The 16,901-nt window shown below is 37.7% G+C and overlaps 1 protein-coding gene across 1 annotated transcript in view; it reads right to left on the bottom strand.

Moving 5' to 3' along the window:
* Positions 1-16,901, bottom strand: part of CDH13 (cadherin 13) — a 531,145-nt gene that overhangs the window by 23,000 nt on the left and 491,244 nt on the right. The window contains exons 11-12 of the mRNA XM_009332307.1: positions 14,770-14,912; positions 439-672 (exon numbers count right to left, since the gene is read on the bottom strand). Coding sequence (XP_009330582.1) covers positions 439-672; positions 14,770-14,912 — 377 coding nt within the window. The remainder of the gene's footprint in view (positions 1-438; positions 673-14,769; positions 14,913-16,901) is intronic.

The raw sequence follows: 16,901 nt of genomic DNA, 5'->3' as shown, positions 1-16,901 counted from the left end.
AAGAGTTCAAATACTTAAAATCAGGAAGTTTTTCAAGTACATTTCTAAAGCCCATGAAAAAGTTTCATGCTGTCCTATAGCAAAAACTTGTGCATCTCATGCAAACAAATTCCATGCCATGAAATGTGGTAATCTTCACAAAACTATAAGTCATTAGAAGCCTTTCTTTAATGCAAAGGTAAAAGAGAAAAGTTTGGTCAACATAATAAGAGGAAAAAAAGTTCAGATCTCAGAGAAAATGCAGACAGACAGTATGTCCCGCCAGGCAGCTGGTCCGAGCAAAAACAGCACAGTGTAAAGCAGCAGCAATGGGTCCATCCTGCAAGACTTTCCTGCACGACTGCTCCTGAATTCACGTAACAGGCAGCCTCAGGGTGAGTTTACTGGGATGTAGAGGTGGGAGGACTCAATGCATAAGAAAAAAAGTAACAGACTTACCGTTAAGCTTGGTGATTCTCCACAATTTTTCTGGGCCAGATTGCTTACTCAGTTCAAATTTGAATGGATCTGTGTTGGGATGAAGGTCTTTGTCTGATGCTCCTAGTACCACTACCCTGAGATCTTTTGCATCGTCACAAACTTTTGCCAGCGTTGGATACAGGGACGGGACATTGTCATTGACATCCTCCAAGGTGATGTGTAAAGTTCCTGTACCTGTAGCGGGAGGGTTACCTATATGAAATAAGAAACGTATGTTTATTAAATCATACTTCCATAGACACTTGCTCTTATTTGTACCCGCATGCTTGCAAAGGGAATAATTTTTATAGTTGTTACCTCTGTTATATGAAAATTATTGCTTTAAAAAATGATGAGTCACTATTGTAAATTCGTTGCTGTATTTTCAGAATAAAGCCTGTCTGATTCCCTGCAGTATGGATAAATATTCTAAGGAAACCTCTGGGAGAGGAATATTTTGAAGTTAAAATGAGATTAGGACATGAATAGATATCTGGAAAAGAATCTGTTCATAAACACATACTGAGAGAAACATAGTAGGAAACATCCCCTAGATAGACAGCATGGTATTAAAAGAATCAAGAACAAGACAAGTAAGAGGAAAAATGACAGCAGAGAGGCATCAATTTGTATGGTGGGTGCCCATAAACAGAACAGGACCAGATCATTCCCCAACCACCCTTAGGGCCACATTTAGTTATGTCAGCAGAAGTGAAAGCTGTCAACATGCAACTCTGGAAAATGAGATCTTTTATTTACCCAGAGCCACCCTCTGTTAGCAGTGGAGTTTCAAGCCTTCTCAAATTATTTGCCAGCCTGCCTCAGCCCTGACCTGAACGAACCAGCTTCAGAGGCGAGGATGGTGTTTATTCACCATGGTACCGCTACAAGCCTTTGCGCCAAGGCTGTGACTGACAAACCAGCCGTGGCGCTGGAAGTGTTTGTAACGGAGACGTCAGCCCACTGGGAGCCAGACTGAGACTAGCACCTCATTTCACAGAGGTCAGAGAGGAGCTGACAAGTGGTAATAACTTTCAGTCACTACAGATGTGTGCCATGGTTGAGCCAGCAACCTACGGCTTTCAGTCTAAAGCTCAATATCTTATTACAGATCCCTTTGCCAACCCATTTTAACTGATCTCAAAGTTTTCTAAATGCACATTACTTCCTTCATTGTATACCATACTTAATAATTTCTCATTTGAAATGCTGCACTTCTGGGTGGTTTGTGTGACTCGTTTTTCTGGTTTAGCACACAAGTTCTATGATCTCTGCACTTCCCTTAGCTATAAACCCTTAGCAGGTAGAAAGGATTCAAGAGGTTGCACTTAACCTGTAAAGCACTGGTGCAATGTGTCATGGTAGTTTTAAGTTTAGCACTGAGAGAGGTACACTTTAGCATAATTACCCTGCCCATAGCAGCCCAATAAACTACGGAATTATTGCTGCACTGTGAGTGCATCCTAAGGGAGAAGTAAATACCCTGCGGTCTGGATCTGATAAACTACTAACTGTAGCAGAATGCAATTAGTCCTTTCAATAACAAATGTTACTAATAGTGGCATTTCATCTGTTTCATGCACACATAAATGCATAACAAAGGCAGAATTTTCATAGTTCTTTAGCTTCCCCCCCCTCCTCATCTTGCACTTTGTCATCAGAAGGGTTAGGGTTGAGTTCTTTTTAATGAAAAAGAAATTATTTTTCACTTTTTATTGGATTAATTGAATTTGCAGAAAGACTCCAATACATTTTTTGTTCTTGATATATTATTAAGTCATATGGCAGAATGGATGAAAAGACATTCGAGTATTTGAAATATGATCATAAAAGCCAGCCTTTCATGCACTTAATTAAACTGCTGTCTTTAATTTTGAATGCATTATTTCCACACTGGACCGATAATGTCTTATGCACTGCCCTTCTTATCTTTCTCTGAAGTCGGTAATATTAAAATCTGCCTTTTGAAATTAAGAAGCCAACAGCATTATGAATGTACTGTTATTTTGTCAAACGCAGATATGGCTGCATTTTCTCTGCCATGCAAACGTTTCACTATCTTTGTATGGCTTCTGGGCCAGTCAACTATTATGCACAAATAGAGAGAAAGGAAATTGCTTCTGTCCTTTTCAATGACTTATTCTCTGGTTGGTTTATTTACAATGATTTAAAGAAAATCTTTTGGTGATTTATGAAGACCTCCAAAAGAAAAATAAGCAAATGTCAAGGTCATAAACTGAAGCTTGTTAACACGCATGTCATAAAAAATACAACAAAAAATGAATCAAGGAAAAATGGTCACAACATATCCATTGGGAATATATGACTTTTATAAATTTGACAGTATTATGCCTTTGAAATAGTCCAAAAATCCCATGATCTCCAGACAGCTTTGGTTTTGAAATGAAAGATTTCCATAGCGTATTTTAATTCTGAAATAAAACTTCTCTTAATTTGTATTGTAAAACCTTGCAGCTGAAAGCAGAATTAATGCGTAAACCAAGACATAAAGGGCTCTGTCCAACAGCCCTGGGGAGCAGCTTTTCAGAAGAGCTCAGCTCCCATTTTTGTCACTGAACTGAATTGGCCATTCCTCCTGAGGCCGAACACTTTAAACCTTTAGTTGCCTTTAGAGCCATTTGGGATAGAGACAATTTCAAATTCCTGCTAAGGCTCCCACAAGTGGCATAGCTGTGAAAATACTATGACAAACATAGAATGACACAGCATTACTCACGTGTGTAAAAGCTACTAAAACAGAGACTAAAGGATGGCTAATTTATACTGAAAGTGAAAACTTGGTATTGAATCCTGATTTTAATAATCTAGGGCAAGACTGTGAACCTTAACAAGTAATCTTCAATGAGACCAAAATCTAAGCAAGATCTTTCAAGTTAGTTAAGGTCTGTGGGACTGGAAGTTTGATCAGCAACACTAAAAAAGTACAGATTCATCTTAGAACATGCTGCAATTGGACATGTATGATACGCTTATCTGAATTGGATCAGGACTGGTAATGTCTTCATATCCTGGCATTAGACTGCATACAAAGCTTCTAATAGCAGTCTTCAGTTAGGCAATAGCTACTGCTGTTGTAAGATGCAACAAGTGAAAAACAGAGTAACTAAAGTAATTCTATTTCATGAGTTAGAGTGCCATAGAATATGATGGGGTCTTTTGTCTGGGAACTAGAATCTGTAATGCAAGGGACTGTTACCAGAAGATGTAGATGTTAAATTGGATTTTAGTGCTGTCAGCATAAATGACCATGTTGCTAACTTTATTTAAAAAAAATAGTTTCAAAAGAAATATTATAGAAACAGATACTTTGTATACTTCTGTGTACTTGAATTTTAACGAAAAGCCATGCAGAATCATATTAGAATTATTAGTGTGAAGTCTTAAATTATAAGTCCTCTGTAGAAACACATGGCCAAGAAATTTGAAAACTGGCATTCAGTTTTGGTCCAAAAAGTTCCCGTAGGAACCATGATGGCATTTAGACATCTAACTACTCAAATGAGACTGCCAATCAGGTAGTTAGTTTCTTAAAAGATACCAATTACGCACAATGATGGCCATGGACTAAGATGACATTTCTCTTAAGTATCAAGACTTGCATAAAATGGCATGTCTAACAAGCAATCATATGGTTGAATGGCTGATGATGCATTTAATCTGAGAATAACATTTTTATGGACATGAAGAGCCATTTCATGTTCCACTTTCTAGTTTTTCTACAGAAATGTGGTGCTGTTGCATACAGATTTCTAATATGGCTGAGCTGTGCTCCATGAAATTAAAGACACTATCTGGACTGCTTTGAAACTGAATTAAGACATTCCTAATCAGTGTACATTCAAATATCAGCAACTTTCATTTATCTGAAATGACAGCAAACATACAAAGTTAGGAATTGCCACACAGCAGGTGAGATTTTCTGATATGTCTCGCACAATAAGAAGGCAAACACCCCTAAAAAGTCCGTGAAAGTTGAGGACTTAATTTTTGGGGGTATCCAAAGAAAAACTCATAGTGTGACTGAGGGTTGCCTAAAGAGCATCCTATTTCTTCGCCTGATGTAAACACACCTGCACTTCTATCTTGTCTTCCTACTGTTAGCATCATAAAAGACTGATAGAAGGATCCATGAATAAGTCCACAGTCGTGTCTCAATGTCTCACCACATCTCGTGCAGGCCTGCACTTCTATCTTGTCTTCCTACTGTTGGCATCATAAAAGACTGATAGAAGGATCCACCCTGCATGAATAAGTCCACAGTCGTGTCTCAGTGTCTCACCACATCTTGTGCAGGCATATCTACAGAAGCTTAAAGATAGTCAATGCAGGTGTTAACAAGTGTGTCGCCTCAAATCATTAGTATGAAAGCTGGTTTTATATGTTTTAACTCAAAGTGTGACTTTCATGGAGCATTTGGAGTTCATACATTTTTTTCACTCAATGCTAAGGAAGCTGTGAGGAACAGAACACTGGCTACACTGGTATCTGGGCCACATCAACCTGCAATTTTCACATTCAGTAGTGTTTTTCTCCACTAACTGAGCTCTATCAACAACAGCAACAGTGGAAGAAACAATTTAGGCACTTCACTGTTGGAATCACAACAGTTCTCATGTTTAGACACTATGTTCTCTTCTAGGAGTACAGCTGAGCGTGAGGGTAGTTAAAAGTAGCCATCCATCTACACTAAATTGCCAGTGTGTACTTACAGAAGCTGGTCAGAAATATTGTTCTAAACTGGTAGAACATTTTCAAGATGGAAGAGCTGTTTAAATGCATCTCAAAGAGAAATAAAGTCATGAAGATTTAATCCTTTTCTTCCAGCTTTCCCTTTCCAATTTGCAGCAAATCTCAAGATTAGCCTAAATGACCCTGATTACATTTTCCAAGCATTCAAAAACATATTCAAAACTTAGCAAACGAATAGATTTGGTCATTTGAGATTACGGTGAGTTTAGATTGTCCTTGAAAATGAAGATGAGTATTGCTTAAAGCAGTTGAAAGGTTCTCAATAACATATCCAAGTAATACAATTGCTTGGACGTTGCTGCTTAAAACATAAAATCATATTCTTTGGTCAACAGACCACCCAAAATCAAAGAATTAAACTGATGTTGTCCATCCTACCTTGAGCTTTCTGAGTTCTGAAATTTTTAAATCTCTTTTTAGAATAACTGAGGTGTATTTTTTTTCTTTTAGAATTGGGTATTTAAAATATTTTTAAGATTTAAAGGATATTGTAAAGTAAACAAATTGGGTATAATATTTGTTCAGGTAAATAAAATTTCATTTAAGTTGTGAAACCCAACAGGAAAATCCTCAAGAAATGTTTTCCCTTCTAGTTTGACTCTTTTTGTTAGTTTGACACCAAACTTGACTTGATCTAAAATAGTACAAGTTGCACAAGGGAGAACAAGGATTATCAAACACAAAAAAGGTACATTTCCACATGCTATGTGAAAATGGGCTTTGAATAACTCAGATGAAAGTCAGTTTACTTGTAAGTAATATAATTTGTTTAGTGGCACAAGTAAGGAACAAAGCATTGATAATCAACTAACAAGAAAAATGCCAGACACACAAATCGAAAAACGTTAAGACCGGCAGACAATGAGACTGCATGTTTTCACTTATATTTAGAAAGTTCAGCTAATGGCATCAAAAGCTAAACATAGGAAATGTTCTCTATTTAGAACTCTAATGGTTTGTCATTATAGCAAAGGGATATTTATGTAAATGCCTTTACATACCAAAATCTAATTAGAAACAAATATGAAAAATAGGAATTTAATTTGAACTATTATGCTTTTTTTTTAAGAACATCAGAGGCCTTGGATTCTGGCGATATTTATCAAATTTCCAAAGAAGAAAAATCAACCATTCTAGAGAATCCAGCTGCCACACAGATCGAAGCTACAGTATTGCTGGAAGCCAGAACAGTTTTTAGGAAGAATGGAGTATGAACTGTCCCTTTTCACATGCTCATTATGAATGGTAAAAAGACTTCTGTACTAATTTCTTCTGATTAAATTAAGCTTCCAGCACCATCAAATTAATACATATTATCTATGCCCTTCTATGCCATGATGCAGAAATTACCAGGCCATTTAATTCCTAGAGCAAGCAATAGGGTATCCATTGCCATATAGATTTCCTCTCAAGCTGACAGAATGGAAATTCATTTATTCTAAATTTTACTAGAATATTTATGGTTTACCATTTAGCAGCAGTTTTTAATCCACTTGCACTATGTAACCCAGAAAGCTGAATTTCAACTTTTTTTCCCACTTCTACTTTTTTGCTGGCTAACAAAGTTACACAGATACAAAATGGGTGAGCAATTATAGTAAGAACAAAATTGCTTCATATTTGAGCAGGAAAAAAAGCCTTTGAGAATGTGAGTTTGCTAATTTCTGGCACAATTACCTTTCCTCTGAACCATCATGAATAAAGCCTTATCTCTTAAATCTTCTATAAACTACATTTGAACCATAGTCATATTGAGGTCAATTTGGAACTGCAATGATGCCTACAGAATTTCCTTCATTTTACTCCCATGTAACTAACTGTAAAATGTAGGACTGCCTAGGATCTTTCCTTGGATATGGATTTTTCACCGATTTCTCTATTTTCAGCTTCATATTTGCCTGAAGGAGAACATAGCAAGAAAGGAGGAGAATAAAGAATGAAAAGAGTGTTGCGGAAGTTCCCAAATTGTTTGGAGGGAGCTATGCGGCCAGACTGTGCAGTATGTGGTTAGGCTAAGTAACACGTTCTCTCTTTAAATTACTATACTTCAAATATGGACTGTGAGAAATAATGCTTCATGCTTTCTAATGATACTGCTGTGAAAATCTAAACACAATTTTTTGTCTCCTCCCTCATGTTATTTTTTTCCCCTCCATATGCTGTTTTTCTAATCAGAAAATGTGTGCATACTAGGTGATTTGGCAGCAGGTACCCCCACTGCAGGCACAAATCCCATTCAGACAGGCGTATTCCTTTACCTTTTGTGTTCAGGCTGAACTCTGTGAATGGTTCAACCAAAGTAAATGGAACCAGTAGAGTGGGAAGATACCAAAATTTGGGTGTGCTGCTCAGAATCTGACATATTTGAAAACTGGTCTCATAAATGCCATATGCTGACATTTTGTATAAAAGAGGTCCCAAATTTCCCATGAGTTGAAATTTCCTATGCATTTTCCATATGTATTGGCATATAGGTATTTTTCAACATTTATAAAACAAATAGTCTTTAAAAGTTACAATCCTTCATTCACTCAAATAATATATGCAGATCCTATTTTTGAGTAATTACATTTCAAAAGAGCACAGCTCTTTCAGCATATCAAATTGCTACTGACATATGCCATCCGTCTTAAATACTGTTTTCAGCATTCTAATTTCTTTTTCTAATCATGAGTCCGTGATGACAAATTAAAACAATATTTTGTGTGCTATTCATATTTTACTGAAATTTAAAATGGCAAGAAATGGATGAGTATTCAATTTATTTTCTCTTCTCAATTAATACAGCAATTAAGATAAGGGGTATAAAACTGGCTTAATTGGGTTGCCATGGCAACTAATTGCCTGATTTCTTCAAAAATAGCATGTTTTAGGTGGAATCAATATGTGGTAATTTAATTATGTACATCATGAAGCAAGAAGACAGGTTAGATACATGTAAGGAAAAGTTCTAATTGCAAATTGTTACACATCTCTTTGTTACTCCAGTTTTTTCCAGATGTTGTCTGTTACTGTTCATTACACATAGTACAGAATGATAATTTTTCTTTTTAATGATTAGGAGTATCGAGACTCGCACAATAAATGAGATTCAGAATTGCTTGGGTGTAGTTCAGCCAGTCCTTGGAAACAAGGAAAAAAGTGAAAACTAGACCCTGACTCACTTCTTCCTCATTTTGCTTTGCATGTGCAACAGGGAAATTGAAATAGTGCCACTCAGCTAGCTAATTTATATATATGCAACGGGCCACAGTCATAGAAGCAATATCAAGTTGGTTTTTTTAATTTTTAAACTGGCCAGCGTAGCTCAAGGCAAACACTGAAATCACACCAATCTAGAGAGACCTTTTTAGAGTCCTCCATACCTCTTAACCTTTACCTTGCTCAAATACGTATACTCCGTTAAATAAAGGTTACTGCTCCTGAAGCTTATTTCCCGCAGCTCAGCCCTCCTGTTGGACATCCTGCCTGTGACTGTGGATGGCTGCCATGCAAATGCTTATAATGTCAAACCCTGGGAATGGTGATGTCATGTAGGGAGCAAACCACTTTCAGAAAAGAAAACAGTTGTTTTCACTCACACAGTATTGCTGTAAGGAACAGTGCTTACTGTGATTTAGTGCATTTAAAGCTACATCAGTGAAAAGTTTGAACCCTTCACGCCATCTCTGAGTATCTTTAACAACTGGAAGAGATGCCACATTTTTAATGACATTTATCCTCCTCTATGTTTAATGTAGTAGAAGTACTTATATTCCCAATTTTTGTCTCAGTAGTCCCCTGGAGATGGGAATAGCAGGGGAAGAAGCTGGCACACTTGCACTAGATGAGAGTACCCGTCTCAGTGGGAGAACATTGCTACCTGGCTTTGTGTGGGTGGTACTCCACCAGAGTGGCATGAGAAAAGTGAAGTTGATAACTGCCTTTAACCAAATCTGCAAGACTGGGTATTAGTGTTTCACCATTTGTCACCAGCAGCTGACGTACTTGAACGGCATAGGTGTTTTTTCCACATATCAGGCAAACAAAGGTAACCAAAGTTTTTCTTGTAAAGACATAGAAAAAGTTACACAATGGGGACATTAACTAGGGTATCATGCCCCTCCACAATAAGATGAGTAATTATTGCATAACTAAGGTAAATCTGGATATATTTTATTATTCATCCCTCTTAAAGGAAAGGGAGAAACCAATTTTAGCTTTTTTAGATTTCTCACATTTTCCAGATATCTTTCAGCTTCACCTCCAAAATTTTCATGTTTTTCTCCTCCCTTACTTTTTCTAAATTGTGACTCAAACTCTCAGCATACAGGGGAAAAAAAGACCATTCCTGGAGAGTTTTTAGCATGACTGACCTTATAAGAAAAACATATAGGTATTCTGCTTTATGATAGTCATCCCAAATAGAATCTGTAGAAAGACACTACAACATGGTCACGCAGCAAATCTCCTGGTAGGTCTGTTCCAAGCAGATTTCTCAAACTCAAATGATTTCTTGTCTGTATTTCACATATGTGTGTTTTACAGATACACTCCCAATAATTGCACTGTATGTGTGTGATATTGCATTGTTTTTAGTGATTAGAATGCTAAATTCAGGAAATGATTACCATTATTGGCACTTTTGTTAATTGAATGAAACCTCTGATGTTTTCCAAGTTTGCATAAACCTGACTTTGTCCCATTATGAGCTCATTCTCAGATTAAATACAGTTCATGACACTTTAATGTGTTAACTCTGCTTCAAGGTATTTCCTACCAGTGTTTAATTTCTTCTTTAATAGACCAGAGACTCTATGTCCACACAAGTCTTTAATAAAAAGTTTTCAAATTCTAAATACACTACCTTGACCTTTACTGAAATCAAAAGTACAGAGAAAATTAGGATATTCATTCCAATAAGTCCTTTTTAAAGTGAAATTTCCCCCAATAAAAGGTCAAATGGCTTTAAACTAAAGGGGGGTAGGTATAGACTAGATCTAAGGAAGAAATTTTTTTATGCTGAGGGTGGTGAAGCACTGGCACAGGCTGCCCAGAGAGGTGGTGGATGCCCCATCCCTGGAAACATTCAAGGTCGGGTTGGACGGGGCTCTGAGCAACCTGATCTAGTTGAAGATGTCCCTGTCCACAGCAGGGGGGTTGGACTAGGTGACCTTTAGAGGTCCCTTCCAACCCAAACTATTCTATGATTCTATAAAATTAATACTTTGTCCATGAAATTTGCTCTTACACATTGTTTCAATTATGTTTGGGAAGGTACAGGAACTGTTTAGATCAGAAATAACATAATTCATACTTAACTACCTTTCTCTGCAGTTAATTTGATAATGCTGAAAAATAATATCATAAAGTTAAAAAAGAATATTATAAACAACTAAATTATTTCCTGCAGTGGAATGACTCCATTTTCTACGGTCCATTCATGATTATTGTCCTACTGGTAAAGAATAGTTTTGTGATTTACTGAAAAAAGATAAAGATGTGATGGATTTATATAAAGAACTACCAAGCATGAAGCTCCTGGTTTTACTTCTGAGAGAAATCTTCAACATTTTACAACTAAGAAAAATGCCCTGGCACTTGTCCCCTGCACTGAAGCGTAACAACAAGAAACCAGTGCCTGCTGAATCCAATGACAGATTCTCTATTGACATCAGTGAAAGGGTAAGAAAAAAGTATCACTGTGAGTTTTGTTTTCAGCTGTCTCCACTCTTCACCCAAGGTAGCACACGAATGTAAGGTCATTTTAAAAAGATGTGGTCATGGAATATGATGGGACAACAGTATCTTTTCTGTAATTATATGAACTCTATATGCTATGAATACTAATAGAAAATAATATGTTCATTTACTGTTTTAGAGTATGACTAAGGTCCTTTAGCAAGGTCTAAGGTCCAAGCTTTTATTTGATTTTAGAACCTTGCCTTATTATAAATACTGTTAAAAATTAGTGCACAACTCACAGACACCCTTCCACAGTAAGCATCATGTTTGCAATCCCTTATACTGACAATTAACAATGTTAACACCGCTGAAACTCCTGGTAGTGCTGTCAAAAACCAAACTTGGGGGAAGATGGATTAGGCATTGTTGATGTGGCCACACGGACATGCAGACCTCTTACTGAGCTGCCTTGTCTAGGAAGCCTCGCAAGCACCAGTGTGGTGCTGGGCCTGGACTGAGGTGCTCTGTGTTATGCTTGGAGCTGCGCTGGGTACCAATTCACGCTGCTGCACTGTGCAGTGGAGATTATCTGAGCTCTTCTATATTCCCCAGTTAAGAAAAGGAAAGTCTATGGCAGCTCAGACTTCCTCAGTGCATGTGCCAACACATCTCAGATTTGACTTAGAGATAAGATGATAGGCCAAAGGAAATAACAGCCTACACGGAATGCTTTTGAAAAAAGAATCTCTGATTAAGTATGGGGTTTTTTTTTCCTCTCCTCCCTTTTCGACCCAAGTCTGTTGGCCCAAGCAAATGACTTGCTTTGTTGGAAATGCCCATGAATTTTCAATTTACCACCCTATCTCATTTGGCGATTCTTAGTCCTGCCTCTGGCTGCCCTCTCACGTAAAAGTCCTAACCGTTTTCACTGCTATTAGATAGGCTACACTTACTAACCTGAAGAAAGAGATGGCTTTTACTTTGCAGTTTGTGGCCAATGCTGTTTTAAAGAGAATGCCTACAGTTATGTTCAATCTGATTTTTTTCCTTTTAAGTTAACATAAAGCTGTGAAAGAATTCTGTATTCATTTCATATTACTCTACCACAATTTGGCTTGTCATCGAATGCAATATCCCTTTTCAAGATGGACATTAGCAATGATGACTAGAAAAATGAAGTGGGTTTCACAGCTTTGTTAGTTAGCATTATCAGTGGCCTGGAAATAAGTTGGGGAACACCTTCCAGGGATATTATCAGTCCCAGTCATAATTGCAGGGGACAAGGCAGACCCCCCAGACCTACCCATTGAAATCAATTATAAAACTTCCTTGGCTGCTTTAGCCACAGAATCTAGACTGAGACTTCAGGCTGGCAGCACCTATGTGCAAGGACAGCATCGTTCCCTCTGCAAATGGAAGCAATCAAACCGCAAGCGGACAGTGTGTGAACTGAAGCTTGCCTGTCTTATCGCAGGCCTGCCCAAAGCAAAGCGGTGCTCCCCAGCAGGCCCCAGCACCGCTCCCCTGGCCAGGTGGGACCAGAGGCAAGTATCTGTGTATGATTTTGCCTGTTGAGGTTGGGGCTCCAGAGGAGCTCTTGCTCCTCTCAACTCCCACAAATTCCACTCTTAAATATTTATACAGACCAGCAGATAATTTCTCCAGTTACCAACCTGCCTCTAAGTTTAATGTGTTTCACAGGCTGTTTGGTAATTAATCCAGGGGTGATACAGACCACAAGGTTAATATCAGCTATTTAAGTTCTGCTATTTATTGCCACTTCCACATGTGGCTGAGCTACATACAGTGAAGTAGTACAATACTCCTGAATGATCATTATTAACACCTTAGCGTGCCAGTACTAAATGCACACATGTGGTTTCTAATTACTTCATTCAAAGAAGTCAATAATGTTGGAGTAGATTATCTCCCGTACTAACAGTACTGCAGAATTACAAATAAACACAATAACAGCCACTTGATTAGATGCTGACTCAGTACCTCAACTGAACAGGATTCCTTTTCTCTAACCCACATTAAATCATAGAATCATAGAATCAATAAGGTTGGAAGAGACCTCTAAGATCATCGAGTCCAACCATCAACCCAACACCACCATGCCCACTAAACCATGTCCCTAAGCGCCTCATCTACACGTCTTTTAAATACCTCCAGGGATAGTGACTCAACCACTTCCCTGGGCAGCCTGTGCCAATGTTTAACCACTCTTTCAGTAAAGACATTTTTCCTCACATCCAATCTAAACCTCCCCTGGCACAACTTGAGGCCATTTCCTCTCGTCCTATTGCCAGTTACTTGGGAGAAGAGACCAACACCCACCTCGCTACAACCTCCTTGCAGGTAGTTGTAGAGAGCAATGAGGTCTCCCCTCAGCCTCCTTTTCTCCAGGCTAAACAACCCCAGCTCCCTCAGCCGCTCCTCATAAGACTTGTTCTCCAGACCCCTCACCAGCCTCGTTGCCCTTCTCTGGACACGCTCCAGCACCTCGACGTCCTTCTTGTAGTGAGGGGCCCAAAACTGAACACTGAACTGTTTTAGCATATAGTTTTAGGCCCAAAACTGAAATATCTTCTCTTGCTCTGCTGTTCAGCGCACAGACAGCTTTCCCTTCGCTCGTTTTTCCAGAATGGAAAAAAATCTGGGAATTAAGAGGGGTCACCTAGCAGTGAGGTTCTTGGCTTAGAATAGATGAGCAATGAGTGTTACTGCCCTAAGCGCAACATAAAGGTATACCGCAAAATCCACTTTCATTCAGACTGGTTTCCACAGTTGGAAATATTCAGCTTCTTGTTTCATCTATTCTCTTTGAGGATATTTGCCTCTACCTTTAAAACATATACAACTTTGTCCTGGTGATAATCCCTCAATAATTTTATCCTGACTTTTTACTTTCATTGTAAGATGACATTTCCCAGTGTACCAGATTTTAAGATGCATTTAAAAAATCTTTATCCAATAGCAAGTAAAAGACAGAAATAAGATTAGTGCTACATTTTTCCATGGAAATTTCCTAAGAAAAATATGTATATGAATATACAAGTAAATCATCATCTCAGCAGAATTTTTTTCCTTTTATACTTAAGGCGATATTTTCTTTTTCCTGTCAGGCCCTGCAAATGTTCCCTGAATCATGTGGTTACAAAAATGTAGAATTACCCTCCTAAAAAGAACATTTTACAATTCATCACCAGGACTAAACCAGCTGCAGCTGTGAAAAAGCGTTAGCATATTAGCTGTTATATTACAGAAAATCTTTTATTTATTTTGTGCCTTTAGCTCTGGAGATTTGGAATGTTCGGGATTTTCTCTTTCTTTCTCTGCTCCAAAGTTACTCACTGAATTTTCACGAGATAGTTTAATTTTGATTATGTTTGACAGAAGAAACTTTAATCCACACAATATGTAAAAAATATTGCATTTTAACAAGGGTTTTTACTTATGTTTTTATTGTCGTTGTATTGAATAGAATTCAGCATATCAGGGATGAGTTGTTATTGGTATTTACGTGCCTTAGGCTTACTAACTGCTCAAATATTATGAAGAAATTAACTCTGATAAAAATGATTTATTACTTTCCAAGAATGTTCATAGACTATTTGCATCTGGCATTAAGATCGCAGTGTAGGAATAAATGTGTGAGATGTAACCTTAAATCAAAGCTGTTCTGTTTGAAGTTTTAAGTTAATTCCTCTATTTTCTGTTTGTCACAGTGATCTCTATTACCTTTAGGTGGCCACCTAGCAAAGTGCTGAAGCATATGCTTAACTTTACACATGCACCTTTCTGAACAGAAAATTTCAAGCAGGAAACAAGCGTCATATACTTTAATGAATATGATCCATAATAGTTACTCACCACTGTCTATTGCCAGAAAGAGAGCAGTGTATATGTTATTCTGAACATGAGGAGATTCCCGATCCAGGATAGCAGTGGTGCCAATGGTACCATTGGTAGGGTTAATTTCTAGCCAGCCTGCTGGATCCTTGTAAACCGAATACCTAAATAAAAATACAGAAGTTGTTAACAAATTATATATCTAGACATAAAACAATTACATTACTACAAAAGAATAGTCTTTGCACTCACTGGCTTTCATGGGGTGGATCTCTTAACACATTAAAAATACAATTTAAACCTTGTGCCTTCCCTTTGAGAGAGTTCATTATTGTTAGGTGTACCTGACAGATATAGAGAGAGGTTTGAGCCAATTTCTTTGGATACCTATGTCCCAAAGCTTAGTACAGAAATCAACATTTAAAACATTATGTAGGACCTGTTTCCTACTGCTGTGTTATACAGCCAGAGCACCTGAACACTTTCAGTGGACCTCTGCAACCACACTGGTATTTACAGACTTCATGAATCCTCTCACAGTCCTCATTTTTCCAGACTCAAAATTCTGGCTGGACTAGGAGTTATATTTTTAATTTATTTTTTGAGTGTTTTTCTTTTTTTTCTTACAATTAGTTATTTTGGGTGAGGCTGGAAATGTAATAAATTGGTATGGTATGGTAGCTAAAAAAGAGTTAGACTGGATTCATTAGGTCTAACGGGAGCTGGTTATATGCAGACCTGGTTTTCATACATTTGTTCTGCAGTCTGTGATCTGTAGGTTCCTGTTTCTGATGATTTCAAATAGATGCTCAGAATCTTGGAACAATTCAACCACATACATGTTGTCTAAATAAGGATTTGAAAATGCTGTCTGTCTAGGTCCCTCAATACAAAATTCACTGTTGTGCTTTCTTTGCATTAATCGGCACAAATATTTAGACTCTGATACTGGAAATATTTAGAGAGATTGTGGAGTTTATGCACTACAAACTGCCCTACTTGACTGAAGTAATAAACATAAGAATGTTCACGATGAGGTACTAATTCTATACTCAGTTAAATATATTAAGTAAAATAACAACATAGAGCTGAATTAACTGGTACCAATTCTCTCTCCAATGAAATGTGTTAATATTTTAAACCAAAACTCCAATCATATAATCAATACTTAGTATAATAACCTGTTTGTCTTTTATGTAGTGAATTGTTATTGGTCATAAACAGCCATACAATCTTCTATAGACATTTTAAATTATAAGTAATTGACATGAAACCTGTTATTGTTTAATGAGTATGTGCCTCATAGTGGCATTCATCTGAAAGCTGTCCTATGTGATAATGCTGCCAAAAATAATTTATCAGTGCAACTATTTCCTGAGGGAGTAATCAAAAATAACAGATTGTTAGGGAGAAAAAAATGTAAGTAAAATGAAATAAAATGGCAGTTGCTAGAAGAGGAAATAATAAATTGCAGGCCAACAAAGAAAGACATGGTCTCATTGAATGCTTATTTCAGAGGCTTGCTTTGGTCTCTTGTGCCCTCTGGAAAGCGGAAAAATAAGTTGTGATTAGTTGCTAGATCCCTCTAGCAGACTGTTAAGAGGTGTCCATTATCATAGCTAACAACGAGGGGGCAACGTGCGGCTGTCCTATCCAGCTGCCTCTGGCCCCCCAGTCCTCGTTTCAGATCTCTCAGCCCCGTATAACCTGTGCTTTTTCACTGTCCAGTTATTTTGATCAGGCAGAGTTTGAGAACTTTGGATTTTTGCTGGGATCTCAGAAAAGCTAGGCAGAGCCACAGCTCTGAGCTGTCAGACATCCGAGATGGCCATTAGCATCATTCATTATTCATGCAGCAAATGTTACTGTGTTTGAGCAGTAGGTCTGATCATTGGCCAGAGGTAAAAGAAAAACAAAAGCAAATGACTTAGTGCATGGCTCAAGCTTAAATTCCGTCATTAAGACAGCACTGTCAAAGACTACTGAATGAACTGAAGAATAGATCTCTTCCGTCCCTCATCCCAGGAACTTCCCCTCCAACATTAGAAATAATGCCATGGGAAGGTGTCATTAAGCCAAGATGTTCCCCCCCCCCATAAATTAGGAAAGATTAGAACGGATTTGACTTATAATAGCCTTTGAATAATAGATTT

The sequence above is a fragment of the Pygoscelis adeliae genome, unplaced genomic scaffold (genome assembly GCF_000699105.1).
Source record: "Pygoscelis adeliae isolate BGI_AS28 unplaced genomic scaffold, ASM69910v1 Scaffold18, whole genome shotgun sequence".
NCBI classification, from domain to species: domain Eukaryota; kingdom Metazoa; phylum Chordata; class Aves; order Sphenisciformes; family Spheniscidae; genus Pygoscelis; species Pygoscelis adeliae.
This window is presented reverse-complemented; position numbering and strand designations above follow the sequence as displayed.